This window comes from Nerophis lumbriciformis, linkage group LG08 (assembly GCF_033978685.3).
Source record: "Nerophis lumbriciformis linkage group LG08, RoL_Nlum_v2.1, whole genome shotgun sequence".
In the NCBI taxonomy this organism is placed as follows: Eukaryota; Metazoa; Chordata; class Actinopteri; order Syngnathiformes; family Syngnathidae; genus Nerophis; species Nerophis lumbriciformis.
The window spans coordinates 47,623,156-47,650,856 of NC_084555.2; the positions used below are offsets into that span (position 1 = coordinate 47,623,156).

Genomic DNA, 27,701 nt, shown 5'->3' on the forward strand with positions numbered 1-27,701 from the left:
GAGCGATGTCACTAGATATAGTTTTTCGTACTGTCGCTTTAAGAATAGTGTCATGCGCAGTGTTGGAGGACGAATTCTCGCGAGATCTGACAACACCGCCCGCGAACAAAACCGGACGAGAATAAAGCAAAAATGGCGTTTGATGAAGAAGACGTTATTGTTGTCTTTTAGAGTCCTGTGTTCTTAATCTGTTTGTATGTGTACACATATACGTTGTTTAAAAGAGTAAATATCGTTAATGATAGTTTGTATTTGTCTGAGCGCACTCGGACGCTTCTCATGCTAGCTTAAGCTAGGTAGCTTAGCTTGCTAGCTGCTAATAAAGAGACTCGGGCGTTATTATAAAGATCAAACGTGAGTGTAAAATGTTGTGATTGTGTGAAAATGTGCGAAAGAAGTATAGCGGAGTACGAGGAAGAACGTTCTTCAACAAAACAACATCAACTACTGGACGCTGTTTTAAAGAAGCATCAACTTGTCTTACTCCGAACAGGTTTGTTTACTTCTTACTCTCACGTGTTAATTAGCTTTATGTTGAATTGTTATCTCCATTCTTAAATAGATTGTCTTTAAAATGATGAATTGTCTTGTGAGGATGATGCACTGCTTTGTTTTTATATTGTTCATGCAAACGGGACAGTTTCAGATTATGACAAGGAGACAAGTCCCTGTTTATTGAAGGTAATGTTCCCTGAAATATGCATTGAGGTTATAACGTGCGTTTTATCCTGTTAATCGAACAAATTATTCGAAAGATTACTCTATTACTAAAATAATCTTAAAATGCAGCTGTCAAAATACACCCCTGATAGGTGAGACTTTAAATAAAGCATATATTTTATATTCCCTAGTAATACAATTAAATATTTACTAGGGAAAGTAATTAATGCTTTACTTTTTTTTTAAAAACGACGAATATACGGCAAAACGCAGGTAAAATAAGTTCCATCCATCCATCCATTTTCTTCTGCTTATCCGAGGTTGGGTCGCGGGGGCAGCAGCCTAAGCAGAGAAGCCCAGACATCCATACTTGCCAACCCTCCCGAATTTTCCGGGAGACTCCCGAAATTCAGCGCCTCTCCCGAAAACCTCCCGGGACAAATATTCTCCCGAAAATCTCCCGATTTTCAGCCGGAGCTGGAGGCCACGCCCCCTCAGCTCCATGCGGACCTGAGTGAGGACTGACGGGAGGACAACAGGGTGACAAGAACTAAATCATCCAGACTAGTGATAAATTGTATTATTATGTTTATCTTACCTAAAAATAAATATATTTATTAATTAAAAAAAAACAAAAAACAAAACATTTTTACTATATTTTGCTAAAAACATCAAAATTAATTGTATCTTTATTTTTTATTTTTTCCGACTCCTTATTACATCCAGCCATAGAACTATACATTAAAATAAACATATTTTAAATAATTAATTTTAAATTATCATAATTTATTTAAAATGACCATATTTAATTATTAAAATAATTGCTTGTTTATCAACAACTTTAGCATTTTATTCATTACATTTTGAAGCTCTCAGAAGCCAAGTTATGTTATATTCCTTAATATTTATTTATGCAAGTTTGAAGTATCAATTATCCAAACACTGTTTTGTTTGCATATTTTCAGGATGTATATATATATATATATATATATACATATATATATATATGAAATACTTGACTTGGTGAATTCTAGCTGTCAATATACTCCTCCCCTCTTAACCACGCCCCCAACCACGCCCCGCCCCCAACCCCCCACCTCCCGAAATCGAAGGTCTCAAGGTTGGCAAGTATGCCAGACTTCCCTCTCCCCAGCCACTTCGTCCAGCTCCTCTCGGGGATCCCGAGGCGTTCTCAGACATAGTCTTCCCAACGTGTCCTGGGTCTTCCCCGCGGCCTCCTGCCGATCGGACGTGCCTAAGCAGATGCCCGAACCACCACATCTGGCTTCTCTCGATGTGGAGGAGCAGCGGCTTTACTTTGAGTTCCCCCCGGATGACAGAGCTTCTCACCCTATCTCGAGGGTCCCTGGTTCAACCCCCACCTAGTACCAACCTTGTCATGTCCGTTGTGTCCTGAGCAAGACACTTCACCCTTGCTCCTGATGGGTGCTGGTTAGCGCCTTGCATGGCAGCTCCCTCCATCAGTGTGTGAATGTGTGTGTGAATGGGTAAATGTGGAAGTAGTGTCAAAGCGCTTTGAGTACCTTGAAGGTAGAAAAGCGCTATACAAGTACAATCCATTTATCATTTATCATTTATCTCTAAGGGAGAGACCCGCCACCCGGCGGAGGAAACTAATTTCTGCCGCTTGTACCCGTGATCTTGTCCTTTCGGTCATAACCCAAAGCTCATGACCATAGGTGAGAATGGGAACGTAGATCGACCGGTAAATTGAGAGCTTTGCCTTCCGGCTCAGCTCCTTTTTCACCACAACGGATCGATACAGTGTTTGCATGATGGCTGCTGGTTAGCGCCTTGCATGGCAGCTCCCTCCATCAGTGTGTGAATGTGTGTGTGAATGGATAAATGTGGAAGTAGTGTCAAAGCGCTTTGAGTACCTTGAAGGTAGAAAAGCGCTATACAAGTACAACCCATTACTGAAGATAAGTTTCATATAAAGTATTAATATATACTGTATGAGAGCAGTGTGTGTGTCTGTGTGTGTGCCTTTAAAGGACTTGCCTGTTGCCTAGTGACGTGTGACGTCACAAGTCCACGCTCAGTCAAAATCTTAGGCGTTTTAGCTTGAGCTGTTTTTGTTAGCTTAGCAGGCTAGCCGCGGACTTTTGTTGGCTCTGCCGGAAGCCCTTAAGAACCGTTCACTGGTTTGTGTTACCTCTCCATAGTAAATAGATTGAATGTGCTTCCATGACTGTTTTTGTCAACAAACAGGGTATTGTTTGGATGGCAAGTTTGTCACTTCAATCATTGATTTATTGTTCAGTGTTCCTTGCGACCCTCGTAGTTACTAACGCGAAGTGCCGTTTGTCAAGTTTTAACAAATAATACTTGATTACTAAAATATTATATAGCTGCAAACCTATATTGCATGTACAATATATTTAACATGTACAAGTTAAAATGTGTTTGTTTTGTTTTTGGTCCTAGACATCCATCAGCTGATTGGACCTCAAGAAACATGTCTCCCTCATTTGCAGGGGGGAAGCTTCACTTTGGAGGATGAGTATCCACAGCCCCCCCATGTCAAAGAGGAAGGAGAGGATCAACAGCCCCCTAATATTAAAGAGGAAAGGGAGGATTCACAGCATTCCCATGTCAATGAAGTAAAGGAACATATACAGCCCCCCTACATAAAAAAAGAAGAAGGGCAGGAGGAGGCTGATCCCACCAAGTTTCCATTGACCGCTGTCTCTGTGAAGACCGAAGACCACGAAGAGAAACCACCTGAGTCCTCACAGCTTCATCACAGTCCAAGTAAGCAGAATATCCACATATCGTCTAATATTTGACAAATCTGTTACTGATGTCCATCCAGTGTCCGCCATTATCTCTCAAGATGGAGATAAACATGCTTTTTAACACAACCATTAAAAATGCTTTATCCATCAACAACAATGACATTGCTAGGTTGCAACAATGTGACCTAGAGGCCGTCCCCCTTAACTCACGTGGTCTAAGGAAGGCAAGCATAACAATATGACTACGATCTATTTACCTTTACCAGCGCACATGTCAGCGTATTTTAAAGGTTTAGTGGTGAATACACAAACCAGATATCATGAAAAAAATAACATCAATGTTTATTTGGATGTAGTTATTTTTCTATCAACACTTTTCTTTAGGAAACCTCCACATGGAATGGATTTGTGTGTTGCGTGTATGCTGCAATGTTGAGTTTCAACAATACTTAACAATGTGTGCGCCATGTGTTTAGGAAGCTTGCATAAGTGACTTCTGATTGACTCTGCCCCTTACTGGTGTGTGGTTTGCGCAACCAATCAGATTGGACCGTGGGCAGGACAATGCTGAAGACTGAGAGGCGCGGCTGCATATGAGCCAAACTGACCGATTTTACATACCTGCCAACTACTCCGGTTTTCCCGTAATTAGTACGGTTTTCATCAACCTATTCCGGGTTACGGTTGCAGTGATAAAAAATACGGTTTTTCATTAATTAAAAACAAATATTTTTTTTTAAGTTTTATTCACGAAATCGCGTAACAACAATGACAATCGACACTGCTTCCCGTAACTTCCTATCGAGCCATTCCGAATGCCATGCGCGAGGCTATTTATAGCACCGCTGCCAAGCACGAGGCCATTGTTTCCAAACTAGCGAACGATCATGGAATCAGCCGGAGAAAAATAGCAAACGAGTCTTAAACCGAAAAGAAAACTGCAGTCATTCCGTGAAGAATATTCAAAAGCCTATCCGGGAATAATTATCCGTTCCAAAAAGGGTGAAAACTACGCGAATTGCACCTTGTGCAGACAAGATTTTTCGATCGGACACGGAGGAATTAGCGATGTAAAAGACCACGTTGGGACAAAAAAACACAAGTCTAATGCCGTTGCTAGCGATACAAGTGGAAAACTTTCAACGTTTTTCGTCGCCCAAACAGATTCTTTGGATGTGATAAATGCCGAAGTTTTATTTACAGAGGCAATAATTGAGCATGGACTTCCAATCGCACTGGCTGATCACATGGGACAGTTATTTCGGAAAATGTTTAACTACATGCATAACTACCAAAATACAGAAGTATGTCCTTAATATTTTTGCAGTGCTATTTCTGTTGAAAAGTTAAAATGATTACATTAGAGATGTGATGTGCCACTTTTCAAGTGTCTGATGGCTTAAATTAATTTTCATTAATTTTTCATATTTTGAATTCTTTTGAAAGGCTTACAAAAAAACTACATTTGAATTGTAATTCCATGCTATTGACAGGACTATTCATTTTAATGAAGTTAGCTTACCATGTTTACAGTATGATAATTGTGATAGAAATGTGAATTTTAGGCACAGAATATTTTTTACAATTGAACAAGGCAGTAGATTATACAAGCTTGGACAGAAAGTTAATAATGACACCAATTTTTTTTTAAATGGAATTGTTTAGTACTGTTTTACCATTTGTTTACTGTAAAAAGTGTTTATACTGTTTATACTTTCAATTAACAAATTGAAGTCTTGTGAAAGGTTGACAGGATAACTGGCATTAACTGTCAAAATAATTTCAAACTATTGAAGTTAGCTTACAGAATAAACATGCCAATCAACCCATATGATTTTTGCTGTAATATTTTTGTTTTGAAAAGTCACTGTGACTGATAGAAAAGTGATGGTTTTAGCAACATTTTAACCTGTCTGAATGCTAATAATCATTTTGCGTCGGGGGGCGAAGACCCCCCACCAGGACTTTGTCCTGGACCTACCGGGGCCTGCGGCCCCTGGACCCTGGCTACTAGGTTTTTCTGATTTCAAAAGTTGGCAGGTATGATTTTATTTAGGCCTATTGCATTAACAAAATTGTGCTTGTTTGCTGATTGTTACATTTGAAATGATAGTAATGGTAATAATAATGAGTTAATTTTACTTTTCATTGTCGATATTAAAAAAGAAAAGAAAAGTCGAGTACAGAAAAAAAAAGTTGATGTGGATACATCAATGTTAACACAAAGAAAAAAGAGAAAAAAACATACTTACGGGCACACACAGACTCACACACTAATTTGATAATAACAAAAATGTATTGATGGTCTCATTCATTCAGGTCACTGTATTCTCAGGGCATTCAATCGATCACAACTGGACTGTTTGGTTTGTCTTGGACGTTTTGCCTCTTAAAGGGGAACATTATCACAATTTCAGAAGGGTTAAAACCATTAAAAATCAGTTCCCAGTGGCTTATTTTATTTTTCGAAGTTTTTTTCAAAATTTTACCCATCACGCAATATCCCTAAAAAAGCCTCAAAGTGCCTGATTTTAACCATCGTTATATACACCCGTCCATTTTCCTGTGACGTCACATAGTGATGCCGACACAAACAAACATGGCGCATAGAACAGCAAGCTATAGCGACATTAGCTCGGATTCAGACTCGGATTTCAGCGGCTTCAGCGATTCAACAGATTACGCATGTATTGAAACGGATGGTTGTAGTGTGGAGGCAGGTAACGAAAACGAAATTGAAGAAGAAACTGAAGCTATTGAGCCATATCGGTTTGAAACGTATGCAAGCGAAACCGACGAAAACGACACGACAGCCAGCGACACGGGAGAAAGCGAGGACGAATTCGGCGATCGCCTTCTAACCAACGATTGGTATGTGTTTGTTTGGCATTAAAGGAAACTAACAACTATGAACTAGGTTTACAGCATATGAAATACATTTGGCAACAACATGCACTTTGAGAGTGCAGACAGCCCAATTTTCATCAATTAATATATTCTGTAGACATACCCTCATCCGCTCTCTTTTCCTGAAAGCTGATCTGTCCAGTTTTGGAGTTGATGTCAGCAGGCCAGGGAAGCTATTGTCGATATTCTTCTCTTGATCATCTTTGGTGGCATAAGGGACGGTGTGAGCCAAGACATCCAGGGGGTTTAGCTCGCTCGTGTGCGGGAACAAACTGCCGCCATTGCTTGCCGTGCTACCGAGGTCCTTTGTCCCCGAATTGCTCACACACTCCGGCAGATTCCATGGGGGTCTGGCGGCAGATTTCTTTGACTTTATCGTTGGAAATGCATCTGCTTTGAGTGTCGCAGGATATCCACACATTCTTGCCATCTCTGTCGTAGCATAGCTTTCGTCGGTAAAGTGTGCGGAACAAACGTCCAATTTCTTGCCACTTTCGCATCTTTGGGCCACTGGTGCAACTTGAATCCGTCCCTGTTCGTGTTGTTACACCCTCCGACAACACACCGACGAGGCATGATGTCTCCAAGGTACGGAAAACAGTCGAAAAAAAGGGAAAATAACAGAGCTGATTTGACTCGGTGTTTGAGAAAATGGCGGATTGCTTCCCGATGTGACGTCACGTTCCGAGAGCGAATAATAGAAAGGCGTTTAATTCGCCAAAATTCACACATTTAGAGTTCGGAAATCGGTTAAAAAAATATATGGTCTTTTTTCTGCAACATCAAGGTATATATTGACGCTTACATACGTCTGGTGATAATGTTCTCCTTTAAGTAGGTTTCATCAGTTCATGTTCATATACTTAGGATTGGTCAGGCCGAGTCTCAGACTTAGATTGGTCAAATCTAGTCTAGCGACTGGTGCCAAAACACCAAATATTTATACTCCAACACCAGGAGGGTGTGCTTTTGCAGGGATGTTTCCATCCTATCGTAGTGCGAAAAACAACTCTTGCGATGCAAACGAGCAATCCTACTGTCTGTCAATGCCGATGACAGTCGTTGCAGTGTAATTTCCCCTTGTTAGCATTGAGGTATTCTATGGCGATGTCATCATAAGAGATAAAAACAATAAAAACAAATGTAAGAATTTTGCAAGGTGGCAACTGACGGCCATAAAACACAACTGCACTTTTTGGTCCATATAGATTCAAATAATGTTCATGTATGACATCTAGTCTTACACATACGGCTGCACGATTATGGCCAAAATAATAATTTAGATTATTTTTTATCAATATTGAAATCATGATTATTCATTATGTTGGGTAAAACAGAGTTGAGGTGGGGTGTGAACGTGACGCCATCACATTGTCAGGCTTGTCCCTGACAGTCTGGCTAGGTCTTAGTTTTTCCTGTGCGTTTGTTTTTGTTTCCTGTCTTAAGTTCCTGTCAGCACTCTTATTTTGGTTATTTCCTGGTTGTCTCCCTGAGTGCTTTTTTCCCTCAGCTGTGGCTGATTGGCACCGGGCCACACCTGGTGTCAATCAGCCAGCTGCTATTTAGACCTGCTTTGTCCTCCACTCTGCGCTGGATTATTGTCATTTCTACTTGTCGATGTCAGTGTAGCTGGATGCGATAGCGATAAGCTATATTCTGTAGCCGTTTGTAGCTTGCTGTCTTTTTGTTCCTCGTCTTTCAGTGCCTGTTTTCCTGGCATCCTGTTTCCTGTTCCTAGTTCCTGGTTTGTGTTTTTTCTTTATTGTGGACATTAAATTATGTTTTCCCGCTCAATGCCTGCCGTCATCTCTGCATCTTGGGGTTCGTCACCTACACACTCTGACACACGTCATTTTTAATTCCTAATAAAAATCCCATAGATAAACCATATCCATATATTTAAAGACAAATATTTGTTTTTGTTCAACAATAGTATCATGAGTCATCTTTTTCTCATTACATGATGCCTTTATCTCTATTTTTACATTTTGATAGAGAGGTATTTTTTAAGTTATGTACATTTTTATGTACTAATGTATGTACATGTAGATGCTGTATCGGGACAGATCCAAAAGGACTTTGAGCAGAAATATGTTGTATAGGAATTAACTAGTGATGGGTTGATGAGGCGTCATGAAGCGTTTCGACACATTGCAAAACTGTATTGATACTGTGTCGATACTGTGTCACTAAATACTGACATCTGCTGGACATTAAAAATCCCTACAGGCAACCTATGGACCGACTCAACTGACACTGATTTTATGCTCTAGTACAGGGGTCACCAACCTTTTTGAAACCAAAAACTACTTCTTGGGTACTGATTAATGCGAAGGGCTACCAGATTGATACACACTTAAATAAATAATTATATTGTCATTTGTAAGTTACACGTAAGTGTGATTTAAACAAGAATAGCTAAATAAATAAATTTATGTATATAAAAAAAATGGGTATTTCTGTTTGTCATTCCGTTGTACATTTTTTTTTCCTTTTACGGAAGGTTTTTTGTAGAGAATAAATGATGGAAAAAAACACTTAATTGAACGGTTTAAAAGAGGAGAAAACATGAAAAAAATTAAAATAAAATTTCGAAACATAGTTTATCTTCAATTTCGACTCTTTAAAATTCAAAATTCAACCGACAAAAAGGAGAGAAAAACTAGCTAATTTGAATCTTTTTGAAAAAATTTAAAAAATAATTTATGGAACATCATTAGTAATTTTTCCTGATTAAGATACATTTTAGAATTTTGATGACATGTTTTAAATTGGTTAAAATCCAATCTGCACTTTGTTACAATATATAACAAATTGGACCAAGCTATATTTCTAACAAAGACAAATCAGTATTTCTTCTAGATTTTCCAGAACAAAAATTTCAAAAGAAATTCAAAATACTTTGAAATAAGATTTAAATTTGATTCTACAGATTTTCTAGATTTGCCAGAATATTTTTTTTGAATTTTAATCATAGTAAGTTTGAAGAAATATTTCACAAATATTCTTCGTCGAAAAAACAGAAGCTAAAATATTTATTCTTTACAATAAAAAATAAAAAAATTACTTGAACATTGATTTAAATTGTCAGGAAAGAAGAGGAAGAAATTTAAAAGGTAAAAAGGTATTTGTTTAAAAATCCTAAAATCATTTTTAAGGTTGTATTTTTTCTCTAAAATTGTATTTCTAAAAGTAATAAGAAGCAAAGTAAAAAATAAATGAATTTATTTAAACAAGTGAAGACCCATCCATCCATCCATCTTCTACCGCTTATTCCAAGTGAAGACCAAGTCTTTAAAATATTTTCTTGGATTTTCAAATTCTATTTGAGTTTTGTCTCTTTTAGAATTAAAAATGTCGAGCAAAGCGAGACCAGCTTGCTAGTAAATAAATACAATTTAAAAAAATAGAGGCAGCTCACTGGTAAGTGCTGCTCTTTGAGCTATTTTTAGAACAGGCAAGCGGGTAAATCATCTGGTCCTTACGGGCTACCTGGTGCCTGCGGGCACCGCGTTGGTGACCCCTGCCCTAGTATATACAATAATATAAACCAAGTCATCGTATTTCATTTAGGATTATTTCATATCTTCATTTAAATAAAAATATATTTTTATCTTTTTTAGATACAGTCAATAAATAATGTGAACATGTATCATAACATGGAAATCTAAGAGAACGTGTTGTGGATGATTGTGGACTGGGAATTTTTTTAATTTTATTTTTTTACACATTTTTATTAAAAAAAAAAAAAAAAAAAAGTTTTTCCGACGTATTACATTTTAGACGATTTCTCTTCTTAGTTATTATTTCTCCGGCTGTAGAAAAGACCCGCTCACAGGGCACAGAGGAGGCGTCAGTGCGACACAGTTTGCGTATCGGTCACGTGACCAAAACAGCTCATGATCGGTCACGTGACTTTCTAAAAGCGGTACGCGCACCGACACAGGGTTTTGCTCTATGAGCTCGACGCATGCGCCGATGCATCGGTGTTGCCGGACCCATCACTAGCTGTTTGTAGCTTGCTGTCTTTTTGTTCCTCGTCTTCCAGTGCCTGTTTTCCTGGCATCCTGTTTCCTGTTCCTAGTTCCTGGTTTGTGTTTTTTCTTTATTGTGGACATTAAATTATGTTTTCCCGCTCAATGCCTGCCGTCATCTCTGCATCTTGGGGTTCGTTTACCTACACACTCTGACACACGTCATTTTTAATTTCTAATAAAAAGCCCATAGATAAACCACATCCATATATTTAAAGACAAATATTTGTTTTTGTTCAACAATAGTATCATGAGTCATCTTTTTCTCATTACATGATGCCTTTATCTCTATTTTTACATTTTGATAGAGAGGTATTTTTTAAGTTATGTACAATTTTATGTACTAATGCAGGGGTGCTCACACTTTTTCTGCAGGCGAGCTACTTTTCAATTGATCAAGTCGTGGGGATCTACCTCATTCATATGTATAATTTATATTTACTTATGTGTGAATGTGAGTGTGAATGTTGTCTGTCTATCTGTGTTGGCCCTGCGATGAGGTGGCGACTTGTCCAAGGTGTACCCCGCCTTCCGCCCGTTTGTAGCTGAGATAGGCTCCAGCGCCCCCCGCGACCCCAAAGGGAATAAGCGGTAGAAAATGGATGGATGGATGGATTTATGAAATATATGTTTTTGTTAATAAGTTAAAGGTGTTTAATGATAATGCAAGCATGTTTAACACATATAGTTAATATTTTAATAAATTAAAGGTGTTTAATGATAATGCAATCATGTTTAACATATAGTTAATATTGTTAATAAATTAAAGGTGTTTAATGACAATACAAGTATGTTTAATACATATAGTTAATATTGTTAACAAGTTAAAGGTGTTTAAAGATAATGCAAGCATGTTTAATACATATAGTTAATATTGTTAACAAGCTAAAGGTGTTTAATGATAATACAAGCATGTTTAATACATATAGTTAATATTATTAATAAGTTAAAGGTGTTTAAAGATAATACAAGCATGTTTAACACATATAGTTAATATTGTTAACAAGTTAAAGGTGTTTAATGATAATACAAGCATGTTTAACACATATAGTTAATATTGTTAACAAGTTAAAGGTGTTTAATGATAATACAAGCATGTTTAACACATAGTTAATATTGTTAACAAGTTAAAGGTGTTTAAAGATAATACAAGCATGTTTAACACATATAGATTCCTTTCTTTCATGAAGACAAGAATATAAGTTGGTGTATTACCTGATTCTGATGACTTGCATTGATTGGAATCAGACAGTGGTGCTAAAAACGTCCGCATTTTCGAATGGAGGAGAAAAAAGTCCTCCTTTCTGTCCAATACCACATGAAAGTGGTTGGTTTTTGGCATCTTATTTGTCCAGCTTCCGTACTCCTTTGTATACACTTTACAAGAAATACATTGTCGGCAAACTCCGTAGCTTGCTAGCTTGTGCACGCCAGCTTTCTGAGACTCTTGTTTTGTTTGCGCAACTGTGCAGTCGGTCTTTGGAGTTTTGACAACAGGTACGGCGCCAGAGTCTGTTGAAATAAAGTGTTTCTCGCCTTCCAGTCGGTAATTTTAATGAGCTGGCAGCAGCCAGCGTCATCTCAGAAGACCCTCGGGTGCCGTGAATGTCAATCAAGTGACGAAAGTGACGTCATAGTGAAGATTTATGATCGCTCATTTTTAGGACTATTTTTTTAATGCCTGGCTGATGATCGACTGACACACCCTCCGAGATCGACCGGTAGCTCGCGATCGACGTAATGAGCACCCCTGTACTAATGTATGTACATGTAGATGCTGTCATACCTGCCAACTACTCCGGTTTTCCCGTAATTAGTACGGTTTTCATCAACCTATTCCGGGTTACGGTTGCAGTGATAAAAAATACGGTTTTCCATTAATTAAATTTTTTTTTTTTTTTTAAGTTTTATTCACGAAATCGCGTAACAACAATGACAATCGACACTGCTTCCCGTAACTTCCTATCGAGCCATTCCGAATGCCATGCGCGAGGCTATTTATAGCACCGCTGCCAAGCACTAGGCCATTGTTTCCAAACGAGCGAACGATCATGGAATCAGCCGGAGAAAAATCGCAAACGAGTCTTAAACGGAAAAGAAAACTGCAGTCATTCCGTGAAGAATATTCAAAAGCCTATCCGGGAATAATTATCCGTTCCAAAAAGGGTGAAAACTACGCGAATTGCACCTTGTGCAGACAAGATTTTTCGATCGGAGGAATTAGCGATGTAAAAGACCACGTTGGGACAAAAAAGCACAAGTCTAATGCCGTTGTTGTACCGAAATCTGTTACCCATCGGAATTTGTAACTCCAGGGGGCGATGTTCCCATGACGTTTGTTTGATGGTTAAACGGCAAGCCCAAAGAGGAGAAGAAGAACGCTTGCGTAAATGGCGTAAACTATCCTTAATGCTGAAACGTCAGTTGTCAAAATTTCAGCATTAATAATAACAATGGATTCATACTATAATGAAAGTAAGTCATTGATTTCCAGAATATGTGTAATATATTAATGCTGAAATTCTGACAACTGACGTTTCAGCATTAAGGATAGTTTACGCCATTTACGCAAGCGTTCTTCTTCTCCTCCTCTTTGGGCTTGCCGTTTAACCATCAAACAAACGCCATGGGAACATCGCCCCCTGGAGTTACAGATTCCGATGGGTAACAGATTTTGGTACAAGTGGAAAACTTTCAACGTTTTTCGTCGCCCAAACAGATTCTTTGGATGTGATAAATGCCAAAGTTTTATTTACGGAGGCAATAATTGAGCAAACAAAAAGGTAATGACACCAATGTTATCTATTGGAATTGTTTAGTACTGTTATACTGTTAAAAGTGTTTATACTATTTATGCTTTCAAGTCCAAGTTGAAGAAATCTTGTTAAATGTTGACAGCATAACTACCAAAATACAGAAGTATGTCCTTAATATTTTTGCAGTGCTATTTCTGTTGAAAAGTTCAAATGATTACGGTACATTAGAGATGTGATGTGCCACTTTTCAAGTGTCTGATGGCTTAAATTAATTGTCATTAATTTTTCATATTTTGAATTCTTTTGAAAGGCTTACAAAAAAACTACATTTGAATTGTAATTCCATGCTATTGACAGGACTGTTAATTTTAATGAAGTTAGCTTACCATGTTTACAGTATGATAATTGTGATAGAAATGTGAATTTTAGGCACAGAATATTTTTTACAATTGAACAAGGCAGTAGATTATACAAGCTTGGACAGAAAGTTAATAATGACACCAATTTTTTTTAATGGAATTGTTTAAAGTGTTTATACTGTTTATACTTTCAATTAACAAATTGAAGTCTTGTGAAAGGTTGACAGGATAACTGGCATTAACTGTCAAAATAATTTCAAACTATTGAAGTTAGCTTACAGAATAAACATGTCAATTAACCCATATGATTTTTGCTGTAATATTTTTGTTTTGAAAAGTCACTGTGACTGATAGAAAAGTGATGGTTTTAGCAACATTTTAACCTGTCTGAATGCTAATAATCATTTTGCGTCGGGGGGGGGCGAAGCCTGAACCCCCCACCAGGACTTTGTCCTGGACCTACCGGGGCCTGCAACCCCTGGACCCTGGCTACTAGGTTTTTCTGATTTCAAAAGTTGGCAGGTATGTGCTGTATCGGGACAGATCCAAAAGGACTTTGAGCAGAAATATGTTGTATAGGAATTAACTGTGGGGACTAACGAGATCCTCAGAGACATTATCAGAACATATGCTGGTGAAGGACAATGTCTTATGTGTTTTAGCAAAGCATGTGTTTGTCTTCTTGTGTCCTGCAGAACATTTCCATGAGCACCAGAAGTGGACCTCCAGGATGAAGCAGGAGGAGCCTCAACCCCCACACATCAAAGAGGAAGAGGAGCAACACCCCTCACATTTTAAAGGGGAAGAGGAGGAGCCTCAGCACCCACACATTAAAAAAGAAGGGGAGGAACACAGCATCAGTCAGGAGGAAACGCATCTTGATGGACTGGAGGATGTTGGTGTCCCTAAGATGTCCCCATTGACTGGTGTCACTGTGAAGAGTGAAGACGAGTTCAAAGGTGATGATAAACATTCTAAAGCTGATCTTTTGACATGTGACACTGACCACACACACTTTCAATGCTGTCACTGTGACAAAACTTTTAATCGCCAACATAATATGAAAAGACACATGAAAATACACTTTCGAGAAAAACACATTACGTGTTCAATATGTAGTAAAGGTTTTACACAAAAAAGTGATTTGAAAATACACATGAGAACACACACTGAAGAAAAACATATTTCCTGTTCAATCTGTGGTAAAAGTTTTACACAAAATGCTAATCTGAAAAGACACATGAAAATACACACGGGAGAAAAACATTTTTCGTGTTCAATCTGTGGTAAAGGTTTCACACAAAAAAGTGATTTGGAAACACACACGAGGACACACACCGGAGAAACCCCTTTCATCTGTTCAATCTGTGGAAAACGTTTTACACAAAGGCAGTGTTTGCAAGTACACACGAGAACACACACCGGAGAAACCCCTTTTACCTGTTCAATCTGTAGTAAACGTTTTACACAAAATGCGAATCTGAAACGACACATGAAAATACACAGCGGGGAAAAACGTTTTTCTTGTTCAGTCTGTGGTAAAGGTTTCACACAAAAAAGTGATTTGAAAATACACACGAGAACACACACTGGAGAGAAACACATTTCCTGTTCAATCTGTGGTAAACGTTTTACACAAAAAGGTCATTTGAAAATACACATGAGCACACATACTGGAGAAAAACTGTTTTCCTGTTCAATCTGTAGTAAAGGTTTTACACAAAATGCTAATCTGAAAAGACACATGAAAATACACACTGCTGAAAATCCTTTCGCCTGTTCAAAATGCAACAAAAGCTTTTCGGAACAAACAAAGCTTGTACTGCACATGAGAATACACGACGGAGACAAACCTTTCATGTGCTCTCACTGTGACAAAACTTTTAAATACCGCTGCCATCTGAAAAGGCACACAAGAATACACACAGGTGAAAAAAAATGGTTCTGTTCAATTTGTAGTGAGGGTTTTACAGAAAATAAAGATTTGCAAAGACACATTAGAACCCACACTGGAGAAAAACCTTTAATTTGCGGTAAAAGATTCTGTGTAAAGCAACATTTGAAAAGACACACAAGAATACACACTAGTGAAAAACCTTATACCTGTTCAGGGTGCAACAAAAGCTTTTCTCTACGAACAAACCTTCTAGTACACATGAGAATACACACCAGAGAAAAAACCATTCATGTGCTCAATTTGTAATAAAAGATACATTCGGAAGATAGACTTGATAGTACACAAAAGAAGACATACTGGCGAAAAACCTTTTATTTGTTCAGTGTGTGGTAGAGGTTTTGTACAACATCCATATTTGAATAAACACATGAGAACACACAGTGGTAAAAAAACATATTCCTGTTCAAGGTGCAACAAAGGTTTTACTGAACGACAATCACTTGTAAGACACTTGAGAACACACACAGGAGAGAAAGTACCCCGGAGTAAGAAACAGTGTGCTGGTGAGAACGGCAAATAAAGCTGCAGGATTTTAAATAAACTGTCAAAACGCTGACGTTCTAACAACATCACCACACATAACATTATTTGACATAATTGTGTGTGTAACACAATCTTGTTAATATTTCTACCATTTAATAGGAGTGTAACAGTACACAAACATTTCGGTTCGGTACGTACCTCGGTTTAGAGGTCACGGTTCGGTTCATTTTTGGTACAGTAAGAAAACAACAAAATATAAATTTTTTGGTTATTTATTCACCAACTTTGTAAACAATGGCTATATCCTTTTAACATTGGGAACACTATAATAATTCTGCCCTGTTAATCAACATTAAACTGCCTCAAGTTGTTGCTCAGATGAAATAAAATGACAAAACTTTTCTTCTACATATAAAAAGTGCAACATTAAACAGTTTCAAGTCAACTCATCATGCTTAATTTATTACAGCATTTGGGAAGCCTGAAGTTGATTTCTATTATGTAAATGTTATATTTTTATGATAGCAGGGACCCTGCCATTCAAAACTAGGCTGAACCATTACTAATGATTAATGTAACTATAGCTGAAGAAATAGGAGAGACTATTCATCCCTGAACACCATGGAGTTCATGTAGGCTTAATGATGCACTTACATTATTATATCAACTATCAGAGACAGAAACTCTTCATTTAACATAATGTCATTTTTTGCTGCTTCAACACAGCTCAATCAACACAGAAAAGGGTAAAGTGAAATAACAGGCAGACAGGGCTTTGCTGTCTGTAACACACACAGACACATACACGCACACACACACACACACGCCGCAAAATGAGCTAACGTTATGCTAAAAGCGAATTAGCCTTCACCTCAAGCCAGGACTGCGAGCAAGCTGAGCTGCCTTTTATATTTCTAGAAGGTTAACGGGCTCATAGTGATATTACTAGTAGTTGACTGGGAGGTGTTTATTATCGTTTGGGGAGAGTCCGCTGCCTGATGCTTACCTGCTAAACGCTAAACATCGACTACATGAGCTGTGAATACGCACTGCTGATTGGTTACACGCACAGCGGTAACCGCCAATCAGATGGTTGTGTGGGTGGGACAATGCTGGGTGCTGTGTAGAGTACTGACAGAGACAAGAGGCAGAAAGCGGAGCAGCTTGTTAAGACTTTAGTTTAGGCGGCTACTTCATATGTTAGTGTGGAAACTCGTTCGGTACACCTCCGAACCGAACCGAAACCCCGGTACCGAAACGGTTCAATACAAATACACGTACCGTTACACCCCTACCATTTATAGATTAAATGTTTTTAGTTTTGTGTTTTTAATTTAGTCAAATTACATGCATTATTCATTATAAGCTCTGTTTCTCCCTACTCGTTTTCGGACAAACGTGTAATTGTAAATACGTGATGTATACACTGTACCGTATTTTCCGCACTATAAGGCGCACCGGATTATTAGCCGCACCTTCTATGAATTACATATTTCATAATTTTGTCCACCAATAAGCCGCGCCTACGCTGCGCTAAAGTGAATGTCAAAAAAACGCTGCGCTAAAGTGAATGTCAAAAAAACAGTCAGATAGTTCAGTCAAACTTTAATAATATATTGAAAACCAGCGTTCTAACAACTCTGTCCCAAAATGTACGCAAATGTGCAATCACAAACATAGTAAAATTCAAAATGGTGTAGAGCAATAGTAACATAATGTTGCTCGAACGTTAATGTCACAACACACAAAATAAACATAGCGCTCACCTTCTGAAGTTATTCTTCATTCGTAAATCCTTCGAATTCTTCGTCTTCGGTGTCCGAATTGAAAAGTTGCGCAAGCGTGGTATCCAAAATGGCCGGTTCCGTCTCGTCGAAGTCATCGGGAGTCAGTGTCGCTGTTGTTCTGTGAATCCTGCCTTCCGGAAAGCTCGGACCACAGTTGTGACCGAAATATCTGCCCAGGCATTTACGATCCACTGGCAAATGTTGGCGTATGTCGTCCGGCGCTGTCTGCCCGTCTTAGTGAAGGTGTGTTCGCCTTCGGAGCTGTGTGAAAAAAGCCACCCGGCCTCTTCGCGTAAACTTCCCTTAACCACTCGCTCATCTTTTCTTCATCCATCCATCCCTTCGAGTTAGCTTTTATGATGACGCCGGCTGGAAAGGTCTCTTTTGGCAAGGTCTTCCTTTTGAATATCACCATGGGTGGAAGTTAGCATGGCAAGCTAGAACCACAGTGAAGGATGACTTCTCATTCCCTGTGGTGCGAATATTCACCGTACGTGCTCCCGTTCCACAGTGCGGTTCACAGGAATATCAGTTGCTGTGAAATACGGTAGTAATCCGTGTGCGGATGGAGAGATTGCGTCTTTTTATGAACCGGATCCTTGTCCTTTGTAGGAGCCATTTTGTGGTCTTTACAGATGTAAACAGGAAATGAAACGTACGGTGATATCCGCGCGTTTTTTCTTCTTCCGGGGGCGGGTGGTTGCTTAAAGCGCTTCCTGTTCTATGGGGGCGGGTGCTTTCCTTGGCGGTTGCTTGCGTAGAAGAAGAAGCGCTTCCTGTTCTACCGGGAAAAAAGATGGCGGCTGTTTACCGAAGTTGCGAGATCGAAACTTTATGAAAATTAATCGTAATAAAGCGCACCGGGTTATAAGGCGCACTGTTAGCTTTTGAGAAAATTTGTGGTTTTTAGGTGCGCCTTATAGTGCGGAAAATACGGTAACTGTATGCATGTTCAAAATAAACTAATACCAAACAGCAGCAGTATTAAGAGGAGTCCTTTCAAATGTACCTCTAGAAATGTCAATGATGAAGTGAAAAAATAGTTTAAAAGTGTACATATAAATAACTAAATTTCCCAGTAGCTTTGCTACTTTTTAAACAAGTAACGATTTCCTTAGCTTAGCCATTTTTAGACCCATGTAGCGGTTAGCTAAGCTACATGCTACAAGGGAAAGAGAGAAATGGACTAGTGCAGGAGTCGGCAACCCAAAATGTTGAAAGAGCCATATTGGACCAAAAATACAAAAAAAAATCTGTCTGGAGCCGCAAAAAATTAAAAACCTTATATAAGTCTTATAATGAAGGCAACACATGATGTACCGTATTTTCCGCACCATAAGGCGCCCTGGGTTATAAGCCGCGCCTTCAATGAACGGCATATTTCAAAACTTTGTCCACCTATAAGCCGCCCCGTGTTGTAAGCCGCATCTAACTGCGCTAAAGGAATGTCAAAAAAACAGTCAAATAGGTCAGTCAAACTTTAATAATATATTAAAACCAGCGTGATGTGGGCGCGCACGGAGTCGTATATCAACATGGACGAAGCTGCGTGAAAAAAGCCACCCGGCCTCTTCGCGTAAACTTAAACTTACCTTAACCACTCGCTCATCTTTTCTTCATCCATCCCTTCGAGTTAGCTTTTATGATGACGCCGGCTGGAAAGGTCTCTTTTGGCAAGGTCTTCCTTTTGAATATCACCATGGGTGGAAGTTTCTGGCCATTAGCATGGCAAGCTAGAACTACAGTGAAGGATGACTTCTCATTCCCTGTGGTGCGAATATTCACCGTACGTGCTCCCGTTGTATCCACAGTGCGGTTCACAGAAATATCAGTTGCTGTGAAATAGTAATCCGTGTGCGGATGGAGAGATTGCGTCTTTTCATGAACCGGATCCCTGTCGTTTAGTAGGAGCCATTTTGTGGTCTTTACAGATGTAAACACACAAAGGAAATGAAACGTACGTAATATCCGCGCGCTTTTTCTTCTTCTACGCGGGCGGGTGGTTGCTTACAGTAGAAGAAGAAGCGCTTCCTGTTCTATGGGGGCGGGTGCTTACCTTGGCGGTTGCTTGCGTAGAAGAAGAAGCGCTTCCTGTTCTACCGGGAAAAAAGATGGCGGCTGTTTACCGTAGTTACGGGACCGAAACTTTATGAAAATGAATCTTAATATTTATCCATATATAAAGCGCACCGGGTTATAAGGCGCACTGTCAGCTTTTGAGAAAATTTGTGGTTTTTAGGTGCGCCTTATAGTGCGGAAAATACGGTAAGTGTCTATATTAGCTATAATACATAGATAGATAGTGCTTTATTGATTCCTTCAGTAGAGTTCCCTCAGGAAAATGTAAATACCAGCAGCAGTGTGCAGAATTGAGATCGATTTTTAAAAAGTAAATTGTGAGAATAATTGTTTCTAAATTATCACAAAAACTTTGTGTTACATTGAGGGTCTGGTGTAAGGCAAGAGTAAGGCTCGTAAAACTCCACTGTGTAGAGGGGGGGAGCAAGATGAAGGTGTTCCTGTGTTCTTTCATGTATGGTAATCAACAGAAATATATTGTTGTAACCCAAGGACTTCAAAGCGGGGAGAAGACAGCATCTGCCCAATTTCCAGACGACCTCTTTTTTAACCTCCTTTTTTAACTGGTTTAAGAAAGTCTTTTTGAACTATTTTATGGACCTCTTTTGGAACTATTTTACAAACTTTTTTTGAACTGACCTTTTCTGTGAATTGTTTACGACCTTTTCTGTGAACTGTTTGCGACCTTTGTCCGTGGCCATGTGGTCGGGGAGGGTCCAAAATAAAAGAAGGAGGCGTGCAATCTTTTGGCAGAGCGTGCTGAGATACTGTCCAAGGGTACAGTGTACAGACGACTCTCCTCAATATTGAGTCCAAATTGAATTCTGTCTTTGTTTAATTCTTTGCCTCTTGTCTTGTTTAATAGATGTCATCAGTGTTTGAACCTGACATAAATAATGGGGGTATAAATGGAAACAAAATAGAAAATATAACAATAAGAATAAAAATAAAAAGCAACAATAAGAATAAAAATATAACAGTCTATAATAGCCTACTATCGAAGGCTGACGCAAATATTCGTTGACAGAAATGTTGTATTTTAATTTTTTAATCTACACATTGCAACATTGGAAATCTTTAGTAAAATGGAGACTTCTCACAGGATGAGATAACTTCTGGAAATTAACTGGCTCAGAATGGCCAAAAGTATAGATGTGTGTGTCCAAGTTTAAGGAAACTTCTTCTAATTGATTTATTACAATCTTTGCAAGCTGGGTAACTTTTGCTGTAGTCTGGAACAACATGGCACACAAGCAACTACCGGAAATGCAGCTAATATTATACGAAGATAATGTGTCATGAGACATGCAAATATAAATAAATAAACAGAGGACATAAGTAAAGGAAATTAAATGAGCTCAAATATACCTACAAACGAGGCATAATGATGCAATATGTACATACAGCTAGCCTAAATAGCATGTAAGCATCGATTACCTTGTAGTCATGGATTGACCAAATATGTCTGATAAGCACTCCAGCATATCAATAAAATCAACAAAGCTCTCCTTTGTGCATTCACACACAGCACAAAACATTTGGTGGACAAAATGAGACAAAGAAGGAGTGGCATACAACACGTCTTTCTGTGGCAGCGACGGAGAAAGTTGTACACGTAAACCAACAACGGTGAGTTTAAGGACCGCCAAAAATTAGTAGGACAAACGGCGCTGGCCAAATACTCTCATCAGTGAGGCATGTTTAATCTAAACATAGGGCTTTCTAACACTTAAAAAGGTTTGTGTCATGTTTGTCCTCCTACAGAAACCTTATTAAAACAAAACATATAATTTTCCCCTTTGTTTAAGGTGGACGGGGCCTCTGAATCAAGTCAACCAAATATCTAACGTAAGACAAGTACATCTTTTCACGTTTTTTTTTTTACGTTTACAGCTTATTGTGCAGACACCAAGTTAGTTTCTCAATGCTTCAAAAGCGGCTATTCAAAGAATGGCGCCACCATGTGGCGGAGTTCATGTAGTTCAGCTGTGGAGGCGCTCTGTGACGGATAAAAGTGATCATAAGACCAGCGCTATCATATAATTAAATGTGTGTCAGTAAGCAAGTGAATCAAAAACTGTTTTTCCGACCAAAAAAACCGTTATGAAATGTGTAGCGATGTCCCCCAGATATGTCGTACTGTCGCTTTAAGAAGAGCGCATGCGCAGTGCTGGAGGGCGTTTTGGGCTTTCTCGCGAGATCTGACAATAGCGCGCGAATAAAACAGGACGAGGGTAAGTCAAAATGGCGTTGGATGAAGAAGACGTTTTTGTAGTCTTTAGAGTCCTGCGTTCTTAATCTGTTCGAATGTGTACACTTATGTCGTTTAATGGAGTTAAACATCGTTCATGATAGTTTGTGTTTGGATACTTTACGTACGTGCTAGCTTATCGCTAGTTAGCTTAGCTTGCTAGCTGCTAACAAAGAGACTCGGGGGTTATTATAAAGATCAAATGTGAGTGTAAAGTGTCGTGATTGTGTGAAAATGTGCGAAGGAATGATAGCAGAGTACGAGGAGGAACTTTCTTCAACAAAACAACATCAACTACTGGACGCTGTTCTCAAGAAACATCAACTTGTCTTACTCAGTACAGGTTTGTTTCATTCTTACTCTCACGTGTTTGCAAGCTTTATGTTTATTTGTTAACACAATGCTTGTATATTTATGTCTTTAGAAGGATGATTTGTTTATTGTCTTGTGAGGATGCCTTGTTTTTATATTGTTCATGCAAACAGGACAGTTTCAGTAAAGGAGACAAATCATTGTTTATTTAAAGCAGGGGTCGGCAACCCAAAACCTTGAAAGAGCCATATTGGACCAAAAATACAACAAAGAAATCTGTCTGGAGCCGCAAAAAATTTAAAGCCGTATATAAGTCTAATAATGAATGCAAAACATGATATAAATGTATATATTAGCTATAATAGCCTACTATCAAAATGACTATGTGTCGCAGGCTGAAGCAAATCGTCGTTGACAGAAATGTTGAAGTTTAATATTTATTCTACACTTTTTTACAACATTAGAAACCATTAGTAAGTCAGAGGCTACTCAGAAGGTGAGATAACTCCTGGAAATGACTGACCAAAATTGTAAGAACACATACAATTCCCAGCAAGGTGGAAAACAATTCAGTGTATTCAAACATCTAGCATGCCTACAGAGCTGTACTGCTCCCCCACCTGGGTAGGTCAGACCAACGCTCCCTCCTTGCATAAACCCCCCTATTCAACAAACAAAGCCCACAAAGAGGACCATCACCACCTGGCCCGAGGACGCCCTCCCCCGATTGCAGGACTCCTTTCAATATACACAGTGGGATGCCTTCTACCATGAAGTCCTTCACAGACGCAGGACTGTCTTACATCAAGTGCTGATGTGAGAATTGTGGATAAGTGCATCCGGGTGTTCCCTAATCAGAAGCCCTTGAAGACGAGCCATGTCCGTATGCTTCTCCGGGCCCGTAACTCCGCCTTCAGGTCAGGTGACAGAGCGTTGTACAGCGCCGCTTGTGCCGACCTGAGAAGATGCATTAGAACTGCCGAAGCGGAATCAGGGCTGTACGCTTAACTTTTTCCACTGTACCACGGTGAAAAAAAATAGGAGCAATATATTAAATATCACAAATATCACAATTTCATTATGAACACTCAAACAAGGTACACGTGCACTCATACATATAAACATTGCCATCATTAGGCCTACTGTAACGCTCAATTAAAGACAGAACATCCCTAAACTGTGCTAGCACTGTCGGTTACACTAGTGTAGGGCTGGTCGATATGGATCAAAACTCATATCCCGATATAACTCGGTCCATAAACTAACCCATACCGATATAGCTTGGTCCATAAACTAACCCATAAATGGAAATATCCATTGACATAACTAAGTAGCTCCACCATGCCTTCATTTAAAATTTTCGGGACTGATGAGGATCCCAAATACACAAAAACAGGTACAAACAACTTAGAAAAGTAGGTTTTGCATAATAGGTTCCCACATTGAGGTGTTTTGAGATAAGAAAAAAGAAAAAGCCTTGAAAATAATATAAGATCATTAAAATCTCTAATCTTTTTTCACAAATATTTAGCTATGCTCAAAATCATTTAGCTAACAAACCTAAAAGAACAACATGTGAAATAAAGAGCCCTGGTTTAAAAGGACATGTTTAAACGTCAGCAGCAACATGAACATTTACGGTATGAACATTTCTTACGGTTATTGTGACCAAATTTATCACGGTTATCATCATTATCGCGGTATTTTTAAATGTGCTCAAAATGTTCAATAAGTACTGAAATCTTTAAACCAAGTTTTATTAAAAATACCCAAAACGTTGAAAATGATTTCCTTTTGTAGAATAATCATTGTTGTAGATAAAAAGGTTGTTTCATGGATTTCAAGTATAAATTGAATGTGCATATGAATGCAACACAAACATTACAAGCAACGTAATATTGTAGAAAATAAATGTGAAAATTGTGCAAGATAGCTTTTTATGGATGTAAGAGATAAAAAAAAACATCCATCCATCCATCCATCCATCTTCTTCCGCTTATCCGAGGTCGGGTCGCGGGGGCAGCAGCTTAAGCAGGGAAGCCCAGACTTAAAAAAAAAAAACAAATGTAAGAATTTTGCAAGGTGGCATCTGATGGCCATAAGACGTAACTGCACTTTTTGTCCATATAGACAAAAATAGTGTTCATGTATGAAATCTAGTTTTACACGTAGAGCTGTACGATTATGCTAAACTATTATTAAGGTTATTTTTATCAATATTCAAATCATGATTATTCATTATGTTAGGTAAAACAGAGTTGGGGTGGGGTGTCAACGCGATGTCATCATGTAATGTCTAATAAAAAGGCTATAGATAAACGTTATCCATATATTTAAAGACAAATATTTGTTTTTTGTTCCATAATAGTATCAACATGTCATCTTTTTCTCATTACTTGATACCTTTATTTTTACATTTTGATTGGGAGAGGTAATGTACATTTATATGTACTAATGTATGTACATTAGCAGCAGAAATATTAACAACATGCTAAGTCACATGAATGGTGTTTAAAATACTAACTTTATGAAATGAAAAAAACATAAGTAATGTCAAAAATACATTGTTTACTTTTTGATATCAAAATGAAACACAAAGCAGTTTGGCTAATGAAAATAAAGTCTAATAAACAAGCTTTGTTCTTCTCCAACAACACCCACAGTTTGGCCTACAAAAAATAAACAGGAGTGATACCTCGCACAATGAATACATAATCTTCTCAGCCTGCGTTCAATTCGATGAGATGACAAAACATTTTCGCTCGTATTTGTTATTTGAACACTAATAAAGTTTGCAGTTAAATAAAGGATCCCAGTAAACAAACTAAAGACTTTATAAACAAGTTGTGACGACGTTCCCGACACATCGCCTGCTGCATGTTTCTTCACATTATTAACTCTGTCACCGCAGCTGATTTTTTCTCCTTCGCTGTATACTTTTAGTGTGAGACAAATGCATCCGTCTCCATTATTGCAATTAAAAATGCAAACGGTATTACTAACCGTCTGGATTTTTACCACGGTTTATTATTATACCGTTTACCGTTACATCCCTACATACGTTCTAATTTATTTATTAAGATATTATGATTGATTGTGTCAAATGCTTTTGTTAAATCCATTAAGACTGCAGCAGCACACTTTTTGCTATATATTGCATTGGTGATCTCTTCTGTTATTTTGATTAAATAATTTGATTAATTGATTTATGTGATTGTTTAATTTTTATTCACGAATTTGTCCAATCTTTTGTTAAACAGTTTTTCAATACTTTAAAAAATTGTGAAAGTCGAGAAAGAGGTCTGTAATTTGTAAATTGGTGTTTGTCTCCAATCTTATAAATTCGTACGACTTTTGCCATTTTTCATTTTCATTTTATCGTTTCCCATATCAATTCCGTTACTATCAGTAACGAATAACAAATTACATGATGACGTCACAACAGAGCTGTGACTTAAAGGGATGGACAATTAAAAACTTTTTTCTTCATGAATCAGTAATTTATCATTTCTCGGAGACAACTGATAGAAGCAAGAAGTGTGTGTCTCACTTTTGGTTGATGATAAAATATAAGTAAGTAACAATGTCTAATGTGCTTTAATGCGGTAATTGTCTATTTTTTTTTGAACGCTGCAAAAACTAAATCTTGCAGCCAATATTTATCTAATTTCTATTAAGCTGTTCTAAGTTGAGGGTTCATAAATGCAAAGCCATGAACATACTTTGATTTGTCATTTAGTCTTAGTAATTTTAAAAGGGTTAAATATTAAGAAAAATTCCTTGTTTTCTCTAAAGTATTTATAATAGCTTTTTAATCAAGCAAATATTTTTCCAATTACTCGATTAATCGAATACATTTGTTAGTCAAAATATTCAATAGCTGCAACCTTATATTCCATGTACAATATGACATGTAACATGTATGAGTTTGTTTTGTTTTGTGTCCTGTAGACATCCATCAGCTGATTGGACATCAAGAAACATGTCTCCCTCCTCTGCTGGGGGCCAGCTTCACTTTGGAGTGCGACTATCCACAGCCCCCCCATGTAAAAGAAGAAGCGGACCCACAGCCCCCTAATATTAAAGAGGAAAGGGAGGATACACAGCATCCCCAAGGTATGGAAGAAGAGGAGCATCTACAGTCCCCCTACATTCAAGAAGAAGGGGAGAGAGAGTCTCTTCTAGGGCAGGAGGAGGCTGATCTCACCAAGTTTCCACTGACTCTTGTCTCTGTAAAGACCGAAGACCATGAAGAGAAACCACCTGAGTCCTCACGGCTTCATCACAGTCCAAGTAAGCACAACATCCACATATCCTCTAATACAATGTTTGTAACTGATGTTCATCCAGGGTCCACCACTTTCTCTAGATGTGGAGATATACTTGCTTTTGAAAGGCCTACTGAAACCCACTACTACCGACCACGCAGTCTGATAGTTTATATATCAATGATGAAATCTTAACATTGCAACACATGCCAATACGGCGGGGTTAACTTATAAAGTGCAATTTTAAATTTCCCGGGAAACTTCCGGTTGAAAACGTCTCGGTATGATGACGTTTGCGCGTCACTTCAAGGGTTGAAGCGGAAGTATTGGGACACATTGTATCCCAATACAAACAGCTCTGTTTTCATCGCAAAATTCCACAGTATTCTGGACATCTGTGTTGGTGAATCTTTTGCAATTTGTTCAATTAACAATGGAGACTGCAAAGAAGAAAGCTGTAGGCGGGATCGGTGTATTAGCGGCTGGCTACAACAACACAACCAGGAGGACTTTGACTTGGATAGCAGACGCGCAACCGTGACTACAGCTTTGGCTTTCAAACATTTGATCTCTTGCCCGTCCGTGCGTGGCGCTATGTGCATGTCACGTACGTAACTTAGGGGAAATATATGTTTGTTGCCGACTCTGATGGCGCCGCACCGCTGTCCTCACCTTGACTTCCTCCGTCTCCGGGCCGCCGACCGAATCGATGATCGGGTGAAGTCCTTCGTCGCGCCGTCGATCGCTGGAACGCAGGTGAGCTCCGGTGTTGATGAGCAGACGAGAGCTGGCGTAGGTGGAGAGCTCATGTTTTTAGCATAGCTCTGTCGAGGTCGTAGCTAAGTTAGCTTCAATGGCGTCGTTAGCAACAGCATTGTTAACCGTGTGGTTAAAGGTCCAGAGTTTGGTAGTATTGTTGATCTTCTGTCTGTCCTTCCAGTCATTTCTTTTGTTTCTATCTGCATTTAAGCACGATGCTATCACGTTAGCTCCGAAGCTAAAGTGCTTCACCGATGTATTGTCGTGGAGATAAAAGTCAATGTGAATGTCCATTCGCGTTCTCGACTCTCATTTTCAAGAGGATATAGT

At 38.6% G+C, this 27,701-nt stretch overlaps 2 protein-coding genes across 2 annotated transcripts in view; both read left to right on the top strand.

Annotated features, from left to right (window-relative positions):
* The first annotated feature begins 105 nt into the window (after positions 1-105).
* Positions 106-15,810, top strand: LOC133611914 (uncharacterized). Its single transcript, XM_061969089.2, has 3 exons — positions 106-493; positions 3,109-3,435; positions 14,171-15,810. Exons 1-3 carry the CDS (start codon positions 385-387, stop codon positions 15,676-15,678), a joined length of 1,944 nt encoding a protein of 647 aa, XP_061825073.2. The 5' UTR covers positions 106-384; the 3' UTR covers positions 15,679-15,810.
* Positions 15,811-21,938: 6,128 nt separating this feature from the next.
* Positions 21,939-27,701, top strand: part of LOC133611932 (uncharacterized) — a 151,676-nt gene continuing 145,913 nt past the window's right edge. Inside the window, exons 1-3 of the mRNA XM_072913688.1 lie at positions 21,939-22,015; positions 22,277-22,375; positions 26,296-26,637. Of these exons, the coding sequence (XP_072769789.1) occupies positions 22,279-22,375; positions 26,296-26,637 (439 nt within the window). The 5' untranslated portion in view covers positions 21,939-22,015; positions 22,277-22,278. The remainder of the gene's footprint in view (positions 22,016-22,276; positions 22,376-26,295; positions 26,638-27,701) is intronic.